Source organism: Mustelus asterias, chromosome 15 (assembly GCF_964213995.1).
Source record: "Mustelus asterias chromosome 15, sMusAst1.hap1.1, whole genome shotgun sequence".
Classification (NCBI taxonomy): domain Eukaryota; kingdom Metazoa; phylum Chordata; class Chondrichthyes; order Carcharhiniformes; family Triakidae; genus Mustelus; species Mustelus asterias.
The window spans coordinates 65,304,946-65,320,734 of record NC_135815.1 but is presented as its reverse complement, the minus strand read 5'-3'; the positions used below and the strand labels follow the sequence as shown (position 1 = coordinate 65,320,734).

The following is a 15,789-nucleotide window of genomic DNA, read 5'->3' as shown; positions in this document are numbered from 1 at the left end:
AAGGTCCCCCATGGTCGGCTTATGATGAAAGTGAGGAGGTGTGGGATCGAGGGAAAGTTGGCCGATTGGATAGGCAACTGGCTGTCTGACCGAAGACAGAGGGTGGTGGTCGATGGAAAATTTTCGGATTGGAGGCAGGTTGCTAGCGGTGTGCCGCAGGGATCAGTGCTTGGTCCTCTGCTCTTTGTGATTTTTATTAATGACTTGGAGGAGGGGGCTGAAGGGTGGATCAGTAAATTTGCTGATGACACCAAGATTGGTGGAGTAGTGGATGAGGTGGAGGGCTGTTGTAGGCTGCAAAGAGACATAGATAGGATGCAAAGCTGGGCTGAAAAATGGCAAATGGAGTTTAACCCTGATAAATGTGAGGTGATTCATTTTGGTAGGACAAATTTAAATGTGGATTACAGGGTCAAAGGTAGGGTTCTGAAGACTGTGGAGGAACAGAGAGATCTTGGGGTCCATATCCACAGATCTCTAAAGGTTGCCACTCAAGTGGATAGAGCTGTGAAGAAGGCCTATAGTGTGTTAGCTTTTATTAACAGGGGGTTGGAGTTTAAGAGCCGTGGGGTTATGCTGCAACTGTACAGGACCTTGGTGAGACCACATTTGGAATATTGTGTGCAGTTCTGGTCACCTCACTATAGGAAGGATGTGGAAGAGCTGGAAGGAGTGCAGAGGAGATTTACCAGGATGCTGCCTGGTTTGGAGGGTAGGTCATATGAGGAAAGGTTGAGGGAGCTAGGGCTATTCTCTCTGGAGCGGAGGAGGCTGAGGGGAGACTTAATAGAGGTGTATAAAATGATGAAGGGGATAGATAGAGTGAACGTTCAAAGACTATTTCCTCGGGTGGATGGAGCTATTACAAGGGGGCATAACTATAGGGTTCGTGGTGGGAGATACAGGACGGATATCAGAGGTAGGTTCTTTACGCAGAGAGTGGTTGGGGTGTGGAATGGACTGCCTGCAGTGATAGTGGAGTCAGACACTTTAGAAACATTTAAGCGGTTATTGGATAGGCACATGGAGCACACCAGGATGATAGGGAGTGGGATAGCTTGATCTTGGTTTCAGATAAAGCTCGGCACAACATCGTGGGCCGAAGGGCCTGTTCTGTGCTGTACTGTTCTATGTTCTATGTTCTATTACACAATACTCCACCTGGCCTGCTCTCTAGTTGGTTCCTCAACAAACTGGTCCAGCAAAATACCCTGTATACACTCCAGGAATTCCTCCTCTCCTGTATTGTTACTGATTTGATTTGCCCAATCTACATACAGATTAAAACCACCCTCAATTACAGATGTAATGCATGTGCCTCTAATTTCCTGTTTAATGCCATTCCCAAGATCACCACTACTGTTTGGAGGTCTATAAGCAACCCCTACACATTTTTTGCCCCTTAGTGTTTCTCAGCTCACTGCCCATTCAGATTCCACACTGTTGAAGCTAATATCCTTCCTCACTATTGCATTAACTTCCTCTTTAACTGGCATTACAACCATACCAGCTTTTCTTTTTTGTCTGTTCCTCCTAAATATTGAATATCCCTGGATGTTCACTTCCCATCCTTGGTCACTCGGAAGCCATTTATCCATATTCCGGGCTTTTTCATACCCATTTACATCTATTTGTGCGATTCATTCAAACACTTTATTGCAAATGCTCTATGCATTAAGGCATAGAGGCTTAAGGCTTGACTTTTTAGCATTCCTTGTCCTATTCCCCTTATTTTTCCACTGTGGCCTGTTGATTCCTACCCTTGATTTCTCTGCCTATCACTTTGCTTATTCTGTTTCTGACTTTGGTTCTTGTCTGTGTTTCCCCCTTCTCCGACTGCTTGCATAGGGACCCATCTCCCTGCCATTTTAGTTTAAACTCTCCCTGACCTGAGCTCTCCTGACATTACTTACTACTTTAAATTAAATATTTTGGAAGATACTTAAAATCAAATAATATCCATTACTCTAGGACCTGTCTTTCCTGATCCTTGTTACTACAGAATATAGCCCTTACAAACTATAGAACACAAAGCATAGACCTTATAAACTATAAGTGATGAAAGTAATAAATACTTACTCAACTGTACTCACCCAGTCAGCTGCTTCCACTTTAGAATCCAGACATCACCTCAGGAGTTCTGAACTCCAAGCTAGCAGCTGCTCTTGCGCTCTTTTATCCTCCTGGCCATTCTCAGTCTCACTCTTTCATCCACCTGGCTCAGCTCTCAGTCTTGTTCTTTCTCACGCTCTTTAATCCTCCACACACGGTTCCCAATCTTGCTCTTTCAACTTCCCAGCTCCACTCTCAATCTCGCTCTTTCTCATGCTCCTTTATCCTCCACACTTTGCTCCTAAACTTGCTCTTTCTCCTGCTGTTTTATCGCTCTGTCTCCAATCTGTCTCACTATTTCTCATGTTCTTTTATCACTCTGGCTCCACTCTCCATCTCATTCATTCTCGTGCTCTTTTATCTCCACGGCTTAGATCTCAGTCTCGCTCTTCCTAGCGATCTGTTACCCTCCCTGGTCCGCTCTCCTGGCTAAAAAAATTATCTTCAAGAATTTTGTGCTCTTTGTGCCCTTCACATTGTTTGTATCCCAATTGAAGTTAGGGTAGTTGGAGTCTAAAACTATTCTCTATTGTTTTTGCACTCTCAAATCTCTCTACATATTTGCTCTTCTAACTCCCTTCCTCTCGTATTGGTTCCCCTTTCTTATTTCTTAACCCTGTCCGACACATCTCCCGGGTTTTCTCTCCTGAGTCAGGAATTTCTAAACTTCTCAAATTGAACTGTGGCGAATGTGGGATGGACTGGATGTTCAGATTTCCACCCTGGAGAGCCGCAGGCCAGATGGCCACCTCTGGAAGTATTGTAGAGGTAGAGGTAGCCTCACCATGAGTTGGGTGCAAGGGTTAAAGAGTAAAAAAAAGTGAGGCAGGAAGCCAATGGAAATCTTTTTGTTTGGAATAGACATCATTGAGCGGTATTCACTGTATTCACATCAGGTGAATACAGACTGTAATCGTTGTCCAACTCATTGCTGTTACTGGACCAAAAGAAAAGTTTGAAACCCTGGATGTGGATCCCTGGTGAAGACATCCAATTAAAAGCATTGATTGGGAGACGTTTCCAAGGCGTGTTCTTCAAAAGTGGAGTTTGGAAACCTTCATGTGTAATGAGACCAGTTGATTCACAAGTGTGATTAACATCTGGGGGAAATTGATGAGAAATTTGCAGAAGTTGTGTTGGGTGGCATCTGTCATATGGCTTCAGAATGTGGGACGTGCGACCACTTCTTGCCTATTGCTTTACATGGATTGTGTACTTACTGAGAAAATTAAAATATAAGATAGCTTTTCTAACTTGTGTTATCTTTACAAATCTGTATATATCTGGAAAGGTATCATAAAATCACACAGTGCAGAAGAGGCCTTTCAGCCCATTAGGTCTACGCTGACATGTGAGAAACACCTGACCTCCCACCTAACCCAGCACTTGGCCCATGATCTTATGTATTTATTATTAGTCATAAGTAGGCTTACATTAACCCTGCAATGAAGTTACTGTGAAAACCCCCTAGTCGTCACATCCCAGCGCCTGTTCGGGTGCACTGAGGGAGAATTTAGCGTGCACCTAACCAGCATGTCTTTTGGACTGTGGGAGGAAACTGGAGCACCCAGAGGAAACCCGCGCAGACACGGGACACGTACAAACTCTACACAGTGACCCAAACTGAGAATCGAACTGTGAGGCAGCAGTGCTAACCACTGTGCCATCATGTTGCCCAAGCCTTGAATGTTATGATGTGCCAAGTGCCCATCCAGGTACTTTTTAAAGGATGTCAGGCAAACTGCCTCCACCACCTTCCCAGGCAGCACATTCCACACTGTCACAATCCTCTGGGTAAAAAGGTTTTCCTCACATCCCCCCCCCCTCCCAAACCTCCTGCCCCTCACCTTGAACCTATGTCCTCTCATGACTGACCTTTCAACTAAGGGGAAGAGCAGCTCCTTATCCAGTCTTTCCATGCCCCTCATAATCTGTACACCTTGATCAGGTTGCCCCTCAGTCTTCTCTGTTCCAATGAAAACAACCCAAGGCTATCCATATAATATAAAAGCAAAATACTGCAGATGCTCGAATCTGAAACAAAAACAGAAAATGCTGGAAAATCTCAGCAGGTCTAACAGCATCTGTGGAAAGAGAATAGAACCAATGTTTCAAGTCAGGATGATCCTTTGTCAGAGCTGAAGACAAGGGAAATTGGACAAAATTTACATTGTGAGGATTTGGGGGGCGGGGGGGTGCGGGGCTCTAACTGGCATTGACAAAAAGACAACGGGAATGTAAATGGTGATGATAAAAGCTGAAAATGGTGTTAAGAGTGTCCATTAAGAGATTGGAATGTGTAAATGGCAGAACAAAGGTGCAGAGCGACAGGAAGGCCTGGGTCCTGCTTACAGATGGACTGAAGGTGTTCTGCAGAGCAGTCACCCAGTGTGCATTTCGTCTCTCCGATGTAGAGTAGACCACATTGGGAGCAGCGATTGCAGTAGACCAGATTAAAGGGGAAGCAAGTGAAGGGCTGCTTCACCTGAAAAGAGTGCTTGGCCCAGAGATGGTAAGCAGTGAAGGGACAGGTGGTCCACCTTCTATGATTGTATCACCTCTCACTTTTCAGGGTTAAATTCTATCTGCCACCTATCTGTCTTTTTGACCACCCCATCTATATCTTTTTGTAGCCCAAGACACTGTTAACCACCCGGCCAATCTTTGTGTCCTACATAGTCATGTTGTTTATATTAATGACAAATAATAGGGGACTCAACACAGATCCCTGTGGTATGCCACTGGACACTGGCTTCCAGTCATTAAAGCAGCCTTCTGTTACCTCCCTCTGTCTCCTCTATTGAGCAATTTTGAATCCACTTTATCAAATTACCCTGTAACCCATGCCTTCTTTATAAGTCTCCCATATGGGACCTTGTCAAAAGCTTTGCTGGAACAGCTGCGATGAAGGAGTAGTGTATTATAGCTAATTCTTTCTTGTTGCATAAACGGTTTATTCTTTTGATAAAAGTTCATTGGCAATCCTGTGACTCTTCATCAACATATCTAAACAAAAAGTAAAAAGCCAGGTTCCGCCCTGGAATGTGACTTGTCCACAAGGAACATCAGCTGAGATCGTAACAATACCTTGCTTCTGGTGCGAAGTGGAAGTGTCCTTGATTAAGGATATAACCTGTGTCCACATATCCACTTCATTATTCCATTTTTTCTGGCTTTTGGCAAGGCCAAAGCACCTGAGACCACGTCCTTGCCCCACCACTTTTATTGAAAATGAAAGTTTTATTGAAAATAAAAGTTTTATTGAAAATAATTCAAAACAAGTGCTGTCATTCTCAATCTCACTACAGCCTTCAACACAATCCGGCACAATACATTTTTTTGACTTTTTTTATGTTTTTGGATAATGTTTTGAAATTCAACTTTTTTCTCCAGGTAGTCAGAAAGTCTTGAAGGAATACAACTCAGATGCTGGGAGAGCAGAATAAATATCACTTTGCAAGTGGTTATATTAAGTGGAATTAATGAACTTTTGTTTACTTAAGTTCCCCAGGGATTTCAGATTAAAGTATTTGACAAGGCCATATGATGTTGTGATTTTTGTGCAGTCCTGGAACTGTAACAGAAAGAAACAGGCTTTTTCAGAAAGAAAATTACAGCACAGGAACAGTCCCTTCGGCCCTCCAAGCCTGCACCGACCATGCTGCCCGTCTTAACTAAAATTTCCTACGCTTCCGGGGACCATATCCCTCTATTCCCATCTCATTCATGTACTTGTCAAGACGCCCCTTAAAAGTCACTGCCGTATCCTCTTCCACTACCTCCCCTGGCAACGAGTTCCAGGCACCCACCACTCTCTGTGTAAAAAATCTGCCTTGTACATCTCTTTTAAAACTTGCCCTCGCACCTTGAAGCTATGCCCCCTAGTAATTGACTCTCCCACCCTGGGAAAAAGCTTCTGACTATCCACCATGTCCATGCCTCTCATAATCTTGTAGACTTCTGTCAGGTCTCCCCTCAACCTCCGTCGCTCCAGTGAGAACAAATGAAGTTTCTCCAACCTCTCCTCATAGCTAATGCCCTCCATACCAGGCAACATCCTGGTAAATCTTTTCTGTACCCTCTCCAAAGCCTCCACATTCTTCTGGTAGTGTGGCGACCAGAATTGAACACTATATTCCAAGTGCGGCCTAACTAAGGTTCTATAAAGCGGCAACATGACTTGCCAATTTTTAAACTCAATACCCCGGCCGATGAAGGCAAGCATGTCGTATGCCTTCTTGACTACCTTCTCCACTTATATTGCCACTTTCAGTGACCTGTGTACCTGTACACCCAGATCCCTTTGCCTATCGATACTCCTAAGGGTTCTGCCATTTATTGTATATTTCCTATCTGTATTAGAGCTTCCAAAATGCATTACCTCACATTTGTCCGGATTAAACTCCATATGCCATCTCTCTGCCCAAGTCTCCAACTGATCTATATCCTGCTGTATCCTCTGATGGTCCTCATTGCTATCCGCAAATCCACCAACCTTTGTGTCGTCTACAAACTTACTAATCAATCCAGTTACATTTTCCTCCAAATGATTTATATATATTACAAACAGCAAAGATCCCAGCACTGATCCCTGAGGAACGCCACTTGTCACAGCCCTCCATTCAGAAACGCACCCTTCCACTGCTACCCTCTGTCTTCTTTGGCCGAGTAAGAGTTTTAACAACACCAGGTTTAACCTGGTGTTGTTAAAACTCTTACTGTGTTTACCCCAGTCCAACGCCGGCATCTCCACTTCTTTGACCGAGCCAGTTTTGTATCCACCTTGCCAGCTCACCTTTGATCCCATGCGACTTCACCTTCTGCACCAGTCTGCCATGAGGGACCTTGTCAAAGGCCTTACTGAAGTCCATGTAGACACATCCACTGCCCTACCCTCATCAATCATCTTCGTCACTTCCTCGAAAAACTCGATCAAGTTCGTGAGACACGACCTCCCCTTCACAAAACCATGTTACCTCTCACTAATACGTCCACTTATTTCCAAGTGGGAATTCTGGTTAAAGTTAGATCTTTCCAGGCTTCTCGAAGCTCTTTATCTCTCTGAAAACTCCAAGGCTGTCTACACTCATTATAGCAAGTATGTTTGTGATTGGCAACAATACTCGAAGTGGGTTTTAAGTTTGTAAGAAGAATGTTGCTTATTTGGGACTGAAACAGTGATAAATTTCAAATGAGTGTTGTTTCTTTTCATGATTAAAGATTATTAACTGTTGTGAGTTAAGCTGTTTCATTTTGTTAGAGTTGTACTTAATTGTGTTGTGAATGAAGCTTGTTTTGATAAAAAGATCCCTGATTTATCAATGGAATTATTCTTGGGGTGGAGCATCCTTTCTTCACATTTATGCCAAGAAAGAAAAATTGAGGTCTCTAATCTGGCTTCATAATATACCGTGGGGTTCTGGTCCAGGACCATAATACTGGTCTTATTGTCAAAATCTCAGAGTCCTCTCTCTGTGGGATGCCATTGAACTCTTACTCCATGTTAGATGGTTCAGGGTGCACATAGAACCATAGAAATGATACAGCACAGAAGGTGGCCTTTCAGTCCATCTTGTCTTTGTAGGACGAGACTGGAGAAAGTAGCCCCATGGACTTCCCAAGAGATTTGTTCTAGTCTCAACCCTTGGAATTTCATCTATTCTGATGATACCTGCTATGCCCCAGGCTCAGACATTTTATACATTAGAGGCAACACGAAACAATGATGTTGCAAAGCCAGCCAATACTGTTAGGACATGGTGCCTTCAATCCAGCAGCTCAGACTGTCTCAAGTATGTTCCACCTCCACACTGCCAGCACCAAAAGGGAACTTAACATTTCCTTGAATGGCAAGAGACAGAATAACAAACAACATCCCTTTTATCTTGGTGACACTCATGACCGAACAGTGACATACAAAGAACATCTGAGCAAGACAGGAGTAAAGATCAAAATGTGAAACAATCTCCTCAGCAAACCTGCTGGCTCTTCGTGGGATGCAGATGCTCAAACCTTAAGGATCTCAGCTCTTGCCATTGTTTACTCGATTGCAGACAACTGTGCACCAGTATGGCATAACTCATCCCACAGCAACTTTATAGATAACCCAGTTAACGCAACAATGCGCATCATCTTGAGTACCCTCCAACCAACTCAATTCTCCTGGCTCCTAGTCCTGAGCAACATCTTGTTGGCTCTTTGTGGGGTCCAGAGCTGAAATCTTAAGGAACTCAGGTCTTGCCATTGCCGAGGTGATTGCAGAGCACTGTGCACCAGTATGGTACACTCATCCCATATCAGTAATGTAGATAGCCCCATTCAGCACAACAATGCATATTATCTCAAGTGCACCATAGAACATAGAACAGTACAGCACAGAACAGGCCCTTCAGCCCACGATGTTGTGCCGAGCTTTATCTGAAACCAAGATCAAGCTATCCCACTCCCTATCATCCTGGTGTGCTCCATGTGCCAATCCAATAACCGCTTAAATGTTCCTAAAGTGTCTGACTCCACTGTCACTGCAGGCAGTCCATTCCACACCCCAACCACTCTCTGCGTAAAGAACCTACCTCTGATATCCTTCCTATATCTCCCACCACGAACCCTATAGTTATGCTCCCTTGTAATAGCTCCATCCACCTGAGGAAATAGTCTTTGAACGTTCACTCTATCGGTCCGCTTCATCATTTTATAAACCTCTATAAAGTCTCCCCTCAGCCTCCTCCGCTCCAGAGAGAAGAGCCCTAGCTCCCTCAACCTTTCCTCATAAGACCTACCCTCCAAACCAGGCAGCATCCTGGTAAATCTCCTCTGCACTCTTTCCAGCGCTTCCACATCCTTCTTATAGTGAGGTGACCAGAACTGCACACAATATTCCAAATGTGGTCTCACCAAGGTCCTGTACAGTTGCAGCATAACCCCACGGCTCTTAAACTCCAACCCCCTGTTAATAAAAGCTAACACACTATAGGCCTTCTTCACAGCTCTATCCACTTGAGTGGCAACCTTTAGAGATCTGTGGATATGGACCCCAAGATCTCTCTGTTCCTCCACAGTCTTCAGAACCCTACCTTTGACCCTGTAATCCACATTTAAATTAGTCCTACCAAAATGAATCACCTCACATTTATCAGGGTTAAACTCCATTTGCCATTTTTCAGCCCAGCCTTGCATCCTATCTATGTCTCTTTGCAGCCTACAACAGCCCTCCATCTCATCCACTACTCCACCAATCTTGGTGTCATCTGCAAATTTACTGATCCACCCTTCAGCCCCCTCCTCTAAGTCATTAATAAAAATCACAAAGAGCAGAGGACCAAGCACTGATCCCTGTGGCACTCCGTTAGCAACCTGCCTCCAATCCGAAAATTTTCCATCCACCACCACCCTCTGTCTTCGATCAGATAGCCAGTTACCTATCCAATCTGCCAACTTTCCCTCTATCCCACACCTCCTTACTTTCATCATAAGCTGACCAGTATGGCACAACTCATCCTAACATCCAATTAAACTCTCCTGCCTCCCAGTCCTGAGCAACATCCTTCACATCAAGAGGGAGATTGCAACAAGAAGGTTTACATCAATCCAGGCTTGTCATTACCAATCTTACCAACCTTACCAATCCATTGTCTGCTCTCTTCCCATCTTGCCAGCCTGTGTGGCTAAGGCCACTATGCCAAGGAATAAGAGGCCCTACGGCAGCAGGAATGGAATCAATATGCCACCACGAAAAACCAGTTCTTCATTAAAGAAGCCTATCCAACTTCAAACTGCCTCAGCAGTTTCCGCACTGGCCAAGGCCTTTGTGCTGCAAATCGGCAGAAGCGGGGACTTGCAGGGAAGCCACACTGTAGCTGTGGTGCATCCCAATCAATGACTCATATCATTGAAGACTGCCCCCTGACAAAATTCAGCGGAGGGCACAGAGAGATCTATTTTGCCAATGTGGAAACTATTGCCTAGTTTGATTATTACTTCTCACACTAATGATTGATCATAAGGTTCAAGTTCGCAGAAGAATAGTGGAAATCCCTGATACCATACACTTTGGTTCAGTCATTCCTCTCCAAAGTACTTCCAATTACAAACTTCTGTCTGAAAAGAAATGTTTGTTTCCAGTCTTCACCTTTAAGCCACCATCCTCTATTACTAATGTTCACCACGCCGATTGGTGAAGCCAAAACCAAAACACAACTTTTTGTTATCAAGAGAGCTTATTAACTTGTTCAGTCTCAGTGTTCTTCTCCAATTCCACCCAGTATTCCAGCTAGTTCCTATTTATGTGGTATTAAAGAATCATTCAATCTCTACTGTGCAGAAGAGGCCATTCGGCCCATTGAGTCTGTGCCGACTCTAACAGAGTATCTTATCCAGGTCCTCTCCCCTGCCCAATCCCTGTAACCACACACATTTACTATGGCTAATCTATCTAACCTACATATCTTTGGACACTAAGAGGCAATTTTAGCATGGCCAATCCACTTAATCTGCACATCTTTGGACTGGGGGGGCGGGGGGGGAGGGGCATGGAAACTGGAGCACCTGGAGGAAACCCACAGAGACATGGGGAGATTGTGCAAACTCCACACAGACAGTCACCCAACGCTGGAATAGAACCCAGCTCCCTGGAACTGTGAGACAGCGATGCTAATCACTGTGCCACCATGCTGCCCAAATAATATTTAAAAATAAACTATTTAACAAATAAACTAATTGAAATCACCTTAAACAGGTACAGTAACAAACAACAAAACTTTAGGAAGAAACTTAAATTTAATTGAAATGTTTTTTATCCCCTATTTAAGTTCTCTTTTAATAATACAAAAAAGTCAATAAATTAAACAAAAGATCAATAAATGAGAAAGGGTGACAACCATTTATGGGATACTGTAGGAAAAAATAAAAGCTACAAAGGAAATCTACAAATCAAATTAAAATGCTACCAGGGCTGATTATGTATTCCAGCCCCTGTAGAGTCCACCGGTCGTGGGTGGGCTCAAGTGTACTGGTGGACACTGCGTGGTCCCTCTCCAAGGGCTCCCAGCTGGAATGTAGCCAGGGTAAAGGAATAGACAATTGGATTGGATGATCCCCTGGAATGCCCACTGCCATGATCTGGTCCTGGAGCAGGTTGACGTTCCCTCCCTGCTCCCTCTCCGTATTGGGTGACCAAAGATCAGGAGTGTGGGGCCAAAGTGCAACTAAAAATTCAGGAGCAGCCCCTGAAAATAATCAAACTGGGGCTGCAACCCTTCTCAACCTAAGTACAGGTTTTTAGTAAACTTTTTAGTAAAACAAAAATTAATTCATTAAACAAGAATTGGCTGAAGAGAGAAGGCCCTGGTGAGGCATGTAACTGAAACAAAAATGTGAAAGGAAACTTAACTAATTAAACCAAAATATCAATTCTGGAGTAATGATGCAATCCAGGCCTTGCAGCACTCTACGGCTGCAGAATGCCTCAAGCATGGACACCATATGCTCCCTCTGCAGGGCAATCCTGCCACAAATGTAGCCGTGGTAGAGGGGCAGGCAGTCAGGTTGGGTGAGCCTGTCACCTGCCCACTACTTGGACCTGTTGCTGGCCAGCATGGCCAGGCCCAGGCATGAATGGCACAGTGGTTTGCACTGCTGCCTCACAGCACCAGGGACCCGGGTTTGATTCCCAGCTTGGGTCACTGCATGTGTGAAATCATGCACATTCTCTCCGTGTCTGCATGGCTTTCCTCAGCGTGTTCCAGTTTCCTCACGCAGTTTGAAAGACATGCTGGTTAGGTGTATTGGCCATGCTAAATTCTCCCTCAGTGTACCTGAACAGGTGCCGGAGTGTGGTGATTAGGGGATTTTCACAATAACGTCTTTGCGGTATTAATGTAAGCCTACTTATGGCACTAATAAATAAACTTTAAACTTAGACATGAAAAGCCAACTTCTAATCCTAGAACGCCATACCAGCAGACTTTGCAAGGCTGAACTAAATCTTAGAAAATTCTAGGCTGTAGTAAATCCTGAAATATCTTTGAAGTAATTCAGTGTCAGAAGTGTCATTTTAAAAAGAAACCGTTGCTAAAACTCAATCCCCAGTCGCAGCGTAAACATGTGGCATCTTAAGCTCATCTGGAAAAAAAAGAACTAGTTAAATATTTTAGTAACATTGCGACTGTCCACCTCAGTAAAAAGCAAGCAGCTCCAATTTGACTCATGAGTCTAAAAAGTTAAAATGCTGAACAAAAGAGGTTTGCGGACAGACGTTAAAATTTTTATTTTCAAAAAGAACGGCATCACCATTGTACAAAGTCCACCAAAACCTGCGAGTGCCTTTGTCCCCAAGTGAAGTGCTTCGCCATCTTGAAATTCAAAAGGTTCTAAAGCTGAAAATGTACTTTGAAAATTTTTTAACATAGATCACAAATCCACACAAACAAGTCAAGGCCCAGACTAATCACAAAATTGAGTAATTTAGAGGAAGTGATTCTTGATACAGCATTGCTTCAGGCTTAAATGAAAAATCAAAAGACCCATTGGCAAATGAAGATCTAACACTTAGATAGTTAGAATAATATTTAAGGGGAGAAAATGAAACATGATAGAGGCCAATCCTTAGAAAACTCGTTGAGCTATGTAAGCCCAAAGTCACCCTTAGTCACAGAAAGCAATATCATAACAGGCCAGCACAGCGACCATTCTATCACTGAGTAGCAAAGCGCCCTGACACGTGAGATCAGTGTCACCCAGTGTCTTCCACCGGGTGGCATGGCGGCACAGTTTTTTTTAGCACTGCTGCCTCACAGTGCCATGGACCCAGGTTCAATTCCGGCCTTCAGTGACTGTCAGTGTGGAGTTTGTACGCTCTCCCCATGTCTGTGTAGGTTTCTCCCAGATAATCTGGTTTCGTCCCACAGTCCAAAGATGTGTAGGTCACGTAGATTAGCCATGGTAAATATGCAGGGTCAAGGGGAAAGAGTGGCAGGGAAGGCTAGGTGGGATGCCTTTTTGAAGAGTGGAGACTTGATTGGCTGAATGGCCTCTTTCTGTAGGGATTCTATGATATGATTTTATGAAAAGTGCAGTCCAATGCTTCCAATTCAACAGGATTGGTCATTATGGCAGACTGCGCAAGGCAAAAGCTTTGATATGCACAGAAGGCTTAAACGATGATCGACAAGTTTGAGACTGCAAACCCAGAAGAACCACAGCCATGCAACAAGATTTGAAGATTTTAAATCAGCGCATGGAAAAGGAATGCATGAATCTTCTGCGTAGTAACAATGATTGTCACTGCACTTGGAAATTTCCCTAACTCAGCACTGCTGTGCCTTTCTTCCGGGGTTTTCCATTGTGCAGCATCTGTCAGCTAATTATGTTGAAGCGGAGTAGAGTGGGGAAGACAGGACAGCTCCCCTTTTTATGGCACTAGCTGCCATATGGTAAGTTTAAAAATCCAGTTTTAGTGATAGTGAATGAGGGAGTTGATGAATGGGTGGATAAGGTAGGTGAGATCGTAGGTGGGGAGGAGGGTAGGTGATATATTAAGTGGATAGGTGAGGAGGGTGAGTTGGTAGGTAGGTGAGTGAGTAATCATCATGGGGGATGATCGGGTCAGGCAGGTAGTAAGACTCATTGGGGATAGTTGGTTTGGATCAGGAGTCAGTCAGGTGGTCACGAGTGGCAGGGTCAGTTGGTGGTAGTTGGGTCCAGGCTAATTGGGAAGGCGGCCGGGGGTTGTGGGGGGTGAAGAAGATGTGGGTGATGGGGGTCAGTTTTGGAGTTACCTAGGCGATGGACCTGTCTAACATTTCCTGGGTAACTATTCTGGTGAGTGCCATGGAACTGTCCAAAGTAGAGTTAGAGCTTTCCACAGGGGGTCCCAGGGCTCAGGGGAATTGCTCTTCAGAAGTTGAAACATTCTAAACAATTCCCTCGTTGGCCCAATATGACTAATTGGAATAAGTCACATGAAGTGCTGGATTGGTTCAAGATATTCTTCCTTGTGTTGCAACATATGGATTCACACTCTTGTTTATTTAGTTATTTATTAGACACAAGTAGGCTTACATTAACACTGCAGTGAAGTTATTGTGAAAATCTGCTCGTCGCCACACTCCGGCGGGTACACAGAGGGAGAATTTAGCACGGCCAATATGCCTAACCAGCACGTCTTTCGGACTGTGGGAGGAAACCAGAGGACCCGGAGGAAACTCACGCATACATGGGGAGAATGTACAAACTCTGCACAGACAGTGACCCAAGCCAGGAATTGAACCCAGGTCCCTGTGAGACAGCAGTGCTAACCATTATGCCACCGTGCCGCTTAACTTGATTGCTGTAGGTTATCTGTATTGTTATTAGTATCATTTGTATGAAGTAACTGGGAACGGTTCTTCCTTCAATTACCCTTTTCTCAGATGACACGTGATCTGACGTCGCTTTTGGAACCAACCCTCTTCACCATCTGTACTGCTGGACCTAGGCTGGAGTTGGGGTCTCTGCTAACCATGTACTTTGATAGCCTCACAAAATGGAAGAATACATTTCATACACATGAACCAGAAGCGAACTTACGTCAACACCATTGTTGTATACTCATGCTGAAAAAATTAGTGACATTTTCCATGAAGTTTAAACATTTTCTGCATACTAAGTTATTCTTTGAGGATTGGTTTCCATAATAACTTGTCAGTTTTTATGTTTTCACTTGAATATTTACTTTCAGAATACTTTCTGCATGTAAGTTTAGAATGAACACCTAAGTTTCAAGTCTATTTTTCAATACCAAATAAGCTAAATTATTAATAAGAAACTTAACCTTTAAAAATTATTTTGAGATGCTACATGCTACAGTTTTGTGTACTTTTGAAAACTTAAAAAGATTACTGATATATTGTTAATTAGTTGTAGTAAATTAATTATTTGTCTGCCTTATTATTCTAGATGCAGTTGTACAGTGGAGCACCCAGGGGGACTTACTTGCAGTAGCAGGCATGGAAAAGCAAAGTCAACCTTACGAGTCAGGAGGTCTTCCGGTCGTGAAAAATACTGCTGTTAAGTTCTATAATAATCATGGAGAACATATTTACACACTGGAAAGTCCCACTCAGGTATAGAAATTGGGTCAGTAATTTTGACTTTAATAAAATTGCTTCAAAAAGCAACTCCATTATAATAGTTATATATCAGAAAATTGATTTAAAGTAAAAATATTGCTTATAGAGATATACTTTTACCAAACTCAGAATGATCTGATAATGTAATTCAGTATAGTCATGATAATTTTCTAAAAATGATGCAATAGACAAATAATTGTTGTAACTCATGCACAAGTTCTTTATATATGAACCATTGCCTATTGTTGTGAAGTTGGTGTTTGTAAAATTGTCTATTTAAAAAGGTGGTAAAAAAAAATGCAAGTACATAGAGCCCAAATGAAACATTTGTATCGAGAGGTCAGACAATAGTGTTGCCAAGACAACAGGCTGTTTTTGAATTTTAGCCAATCAACTTAAATTAAACCAGGCACCTATTGAATTTGAAATTGATGGTTTTGCAACCAGAAACCAATCCTATTTTGGGAAATAATGATAATGCCCCAGGATGTTCAGTTCCCATCCTTGGAAACCCTGCAGCCTTGTCTCTGTAACTGCAGCTATATCACAATTATTTACATCTGTCTGCGCT

The 15,789-nt window shown here is 43.4% G+C and overlaps 1 protein-coding gene across 3 annotated transcripts in view; it reads left to right on the top strand.

Annotated features, from left to right (window-relative positions):
• tulp4a (TUB like protein 4a) overlaps positions 1 to 15,789 on the top strand; it is a 469,011-nt gene that overhangs the window by 274,870 nt on the left and 178,352 nt on the right. For all 3 annotated transcript variants that reach the window (XR_013499659.1, XM_078229991.1, XM_078229993.1), the window contains exon 6: positions 15,046 to 15,212. Coding sequence is in view for 2 of the 3 variants with exons in the window: in XM_078229991.1 (XP_078086117.1) it covers positions 15,046 to 15,212 (167 nt within the window). In the remaining variant the exon portion in view is untranslated. The remainder of the gene's footprint in view (positions 1 to 15,045; positions 15,213 to 15,789) is intronic.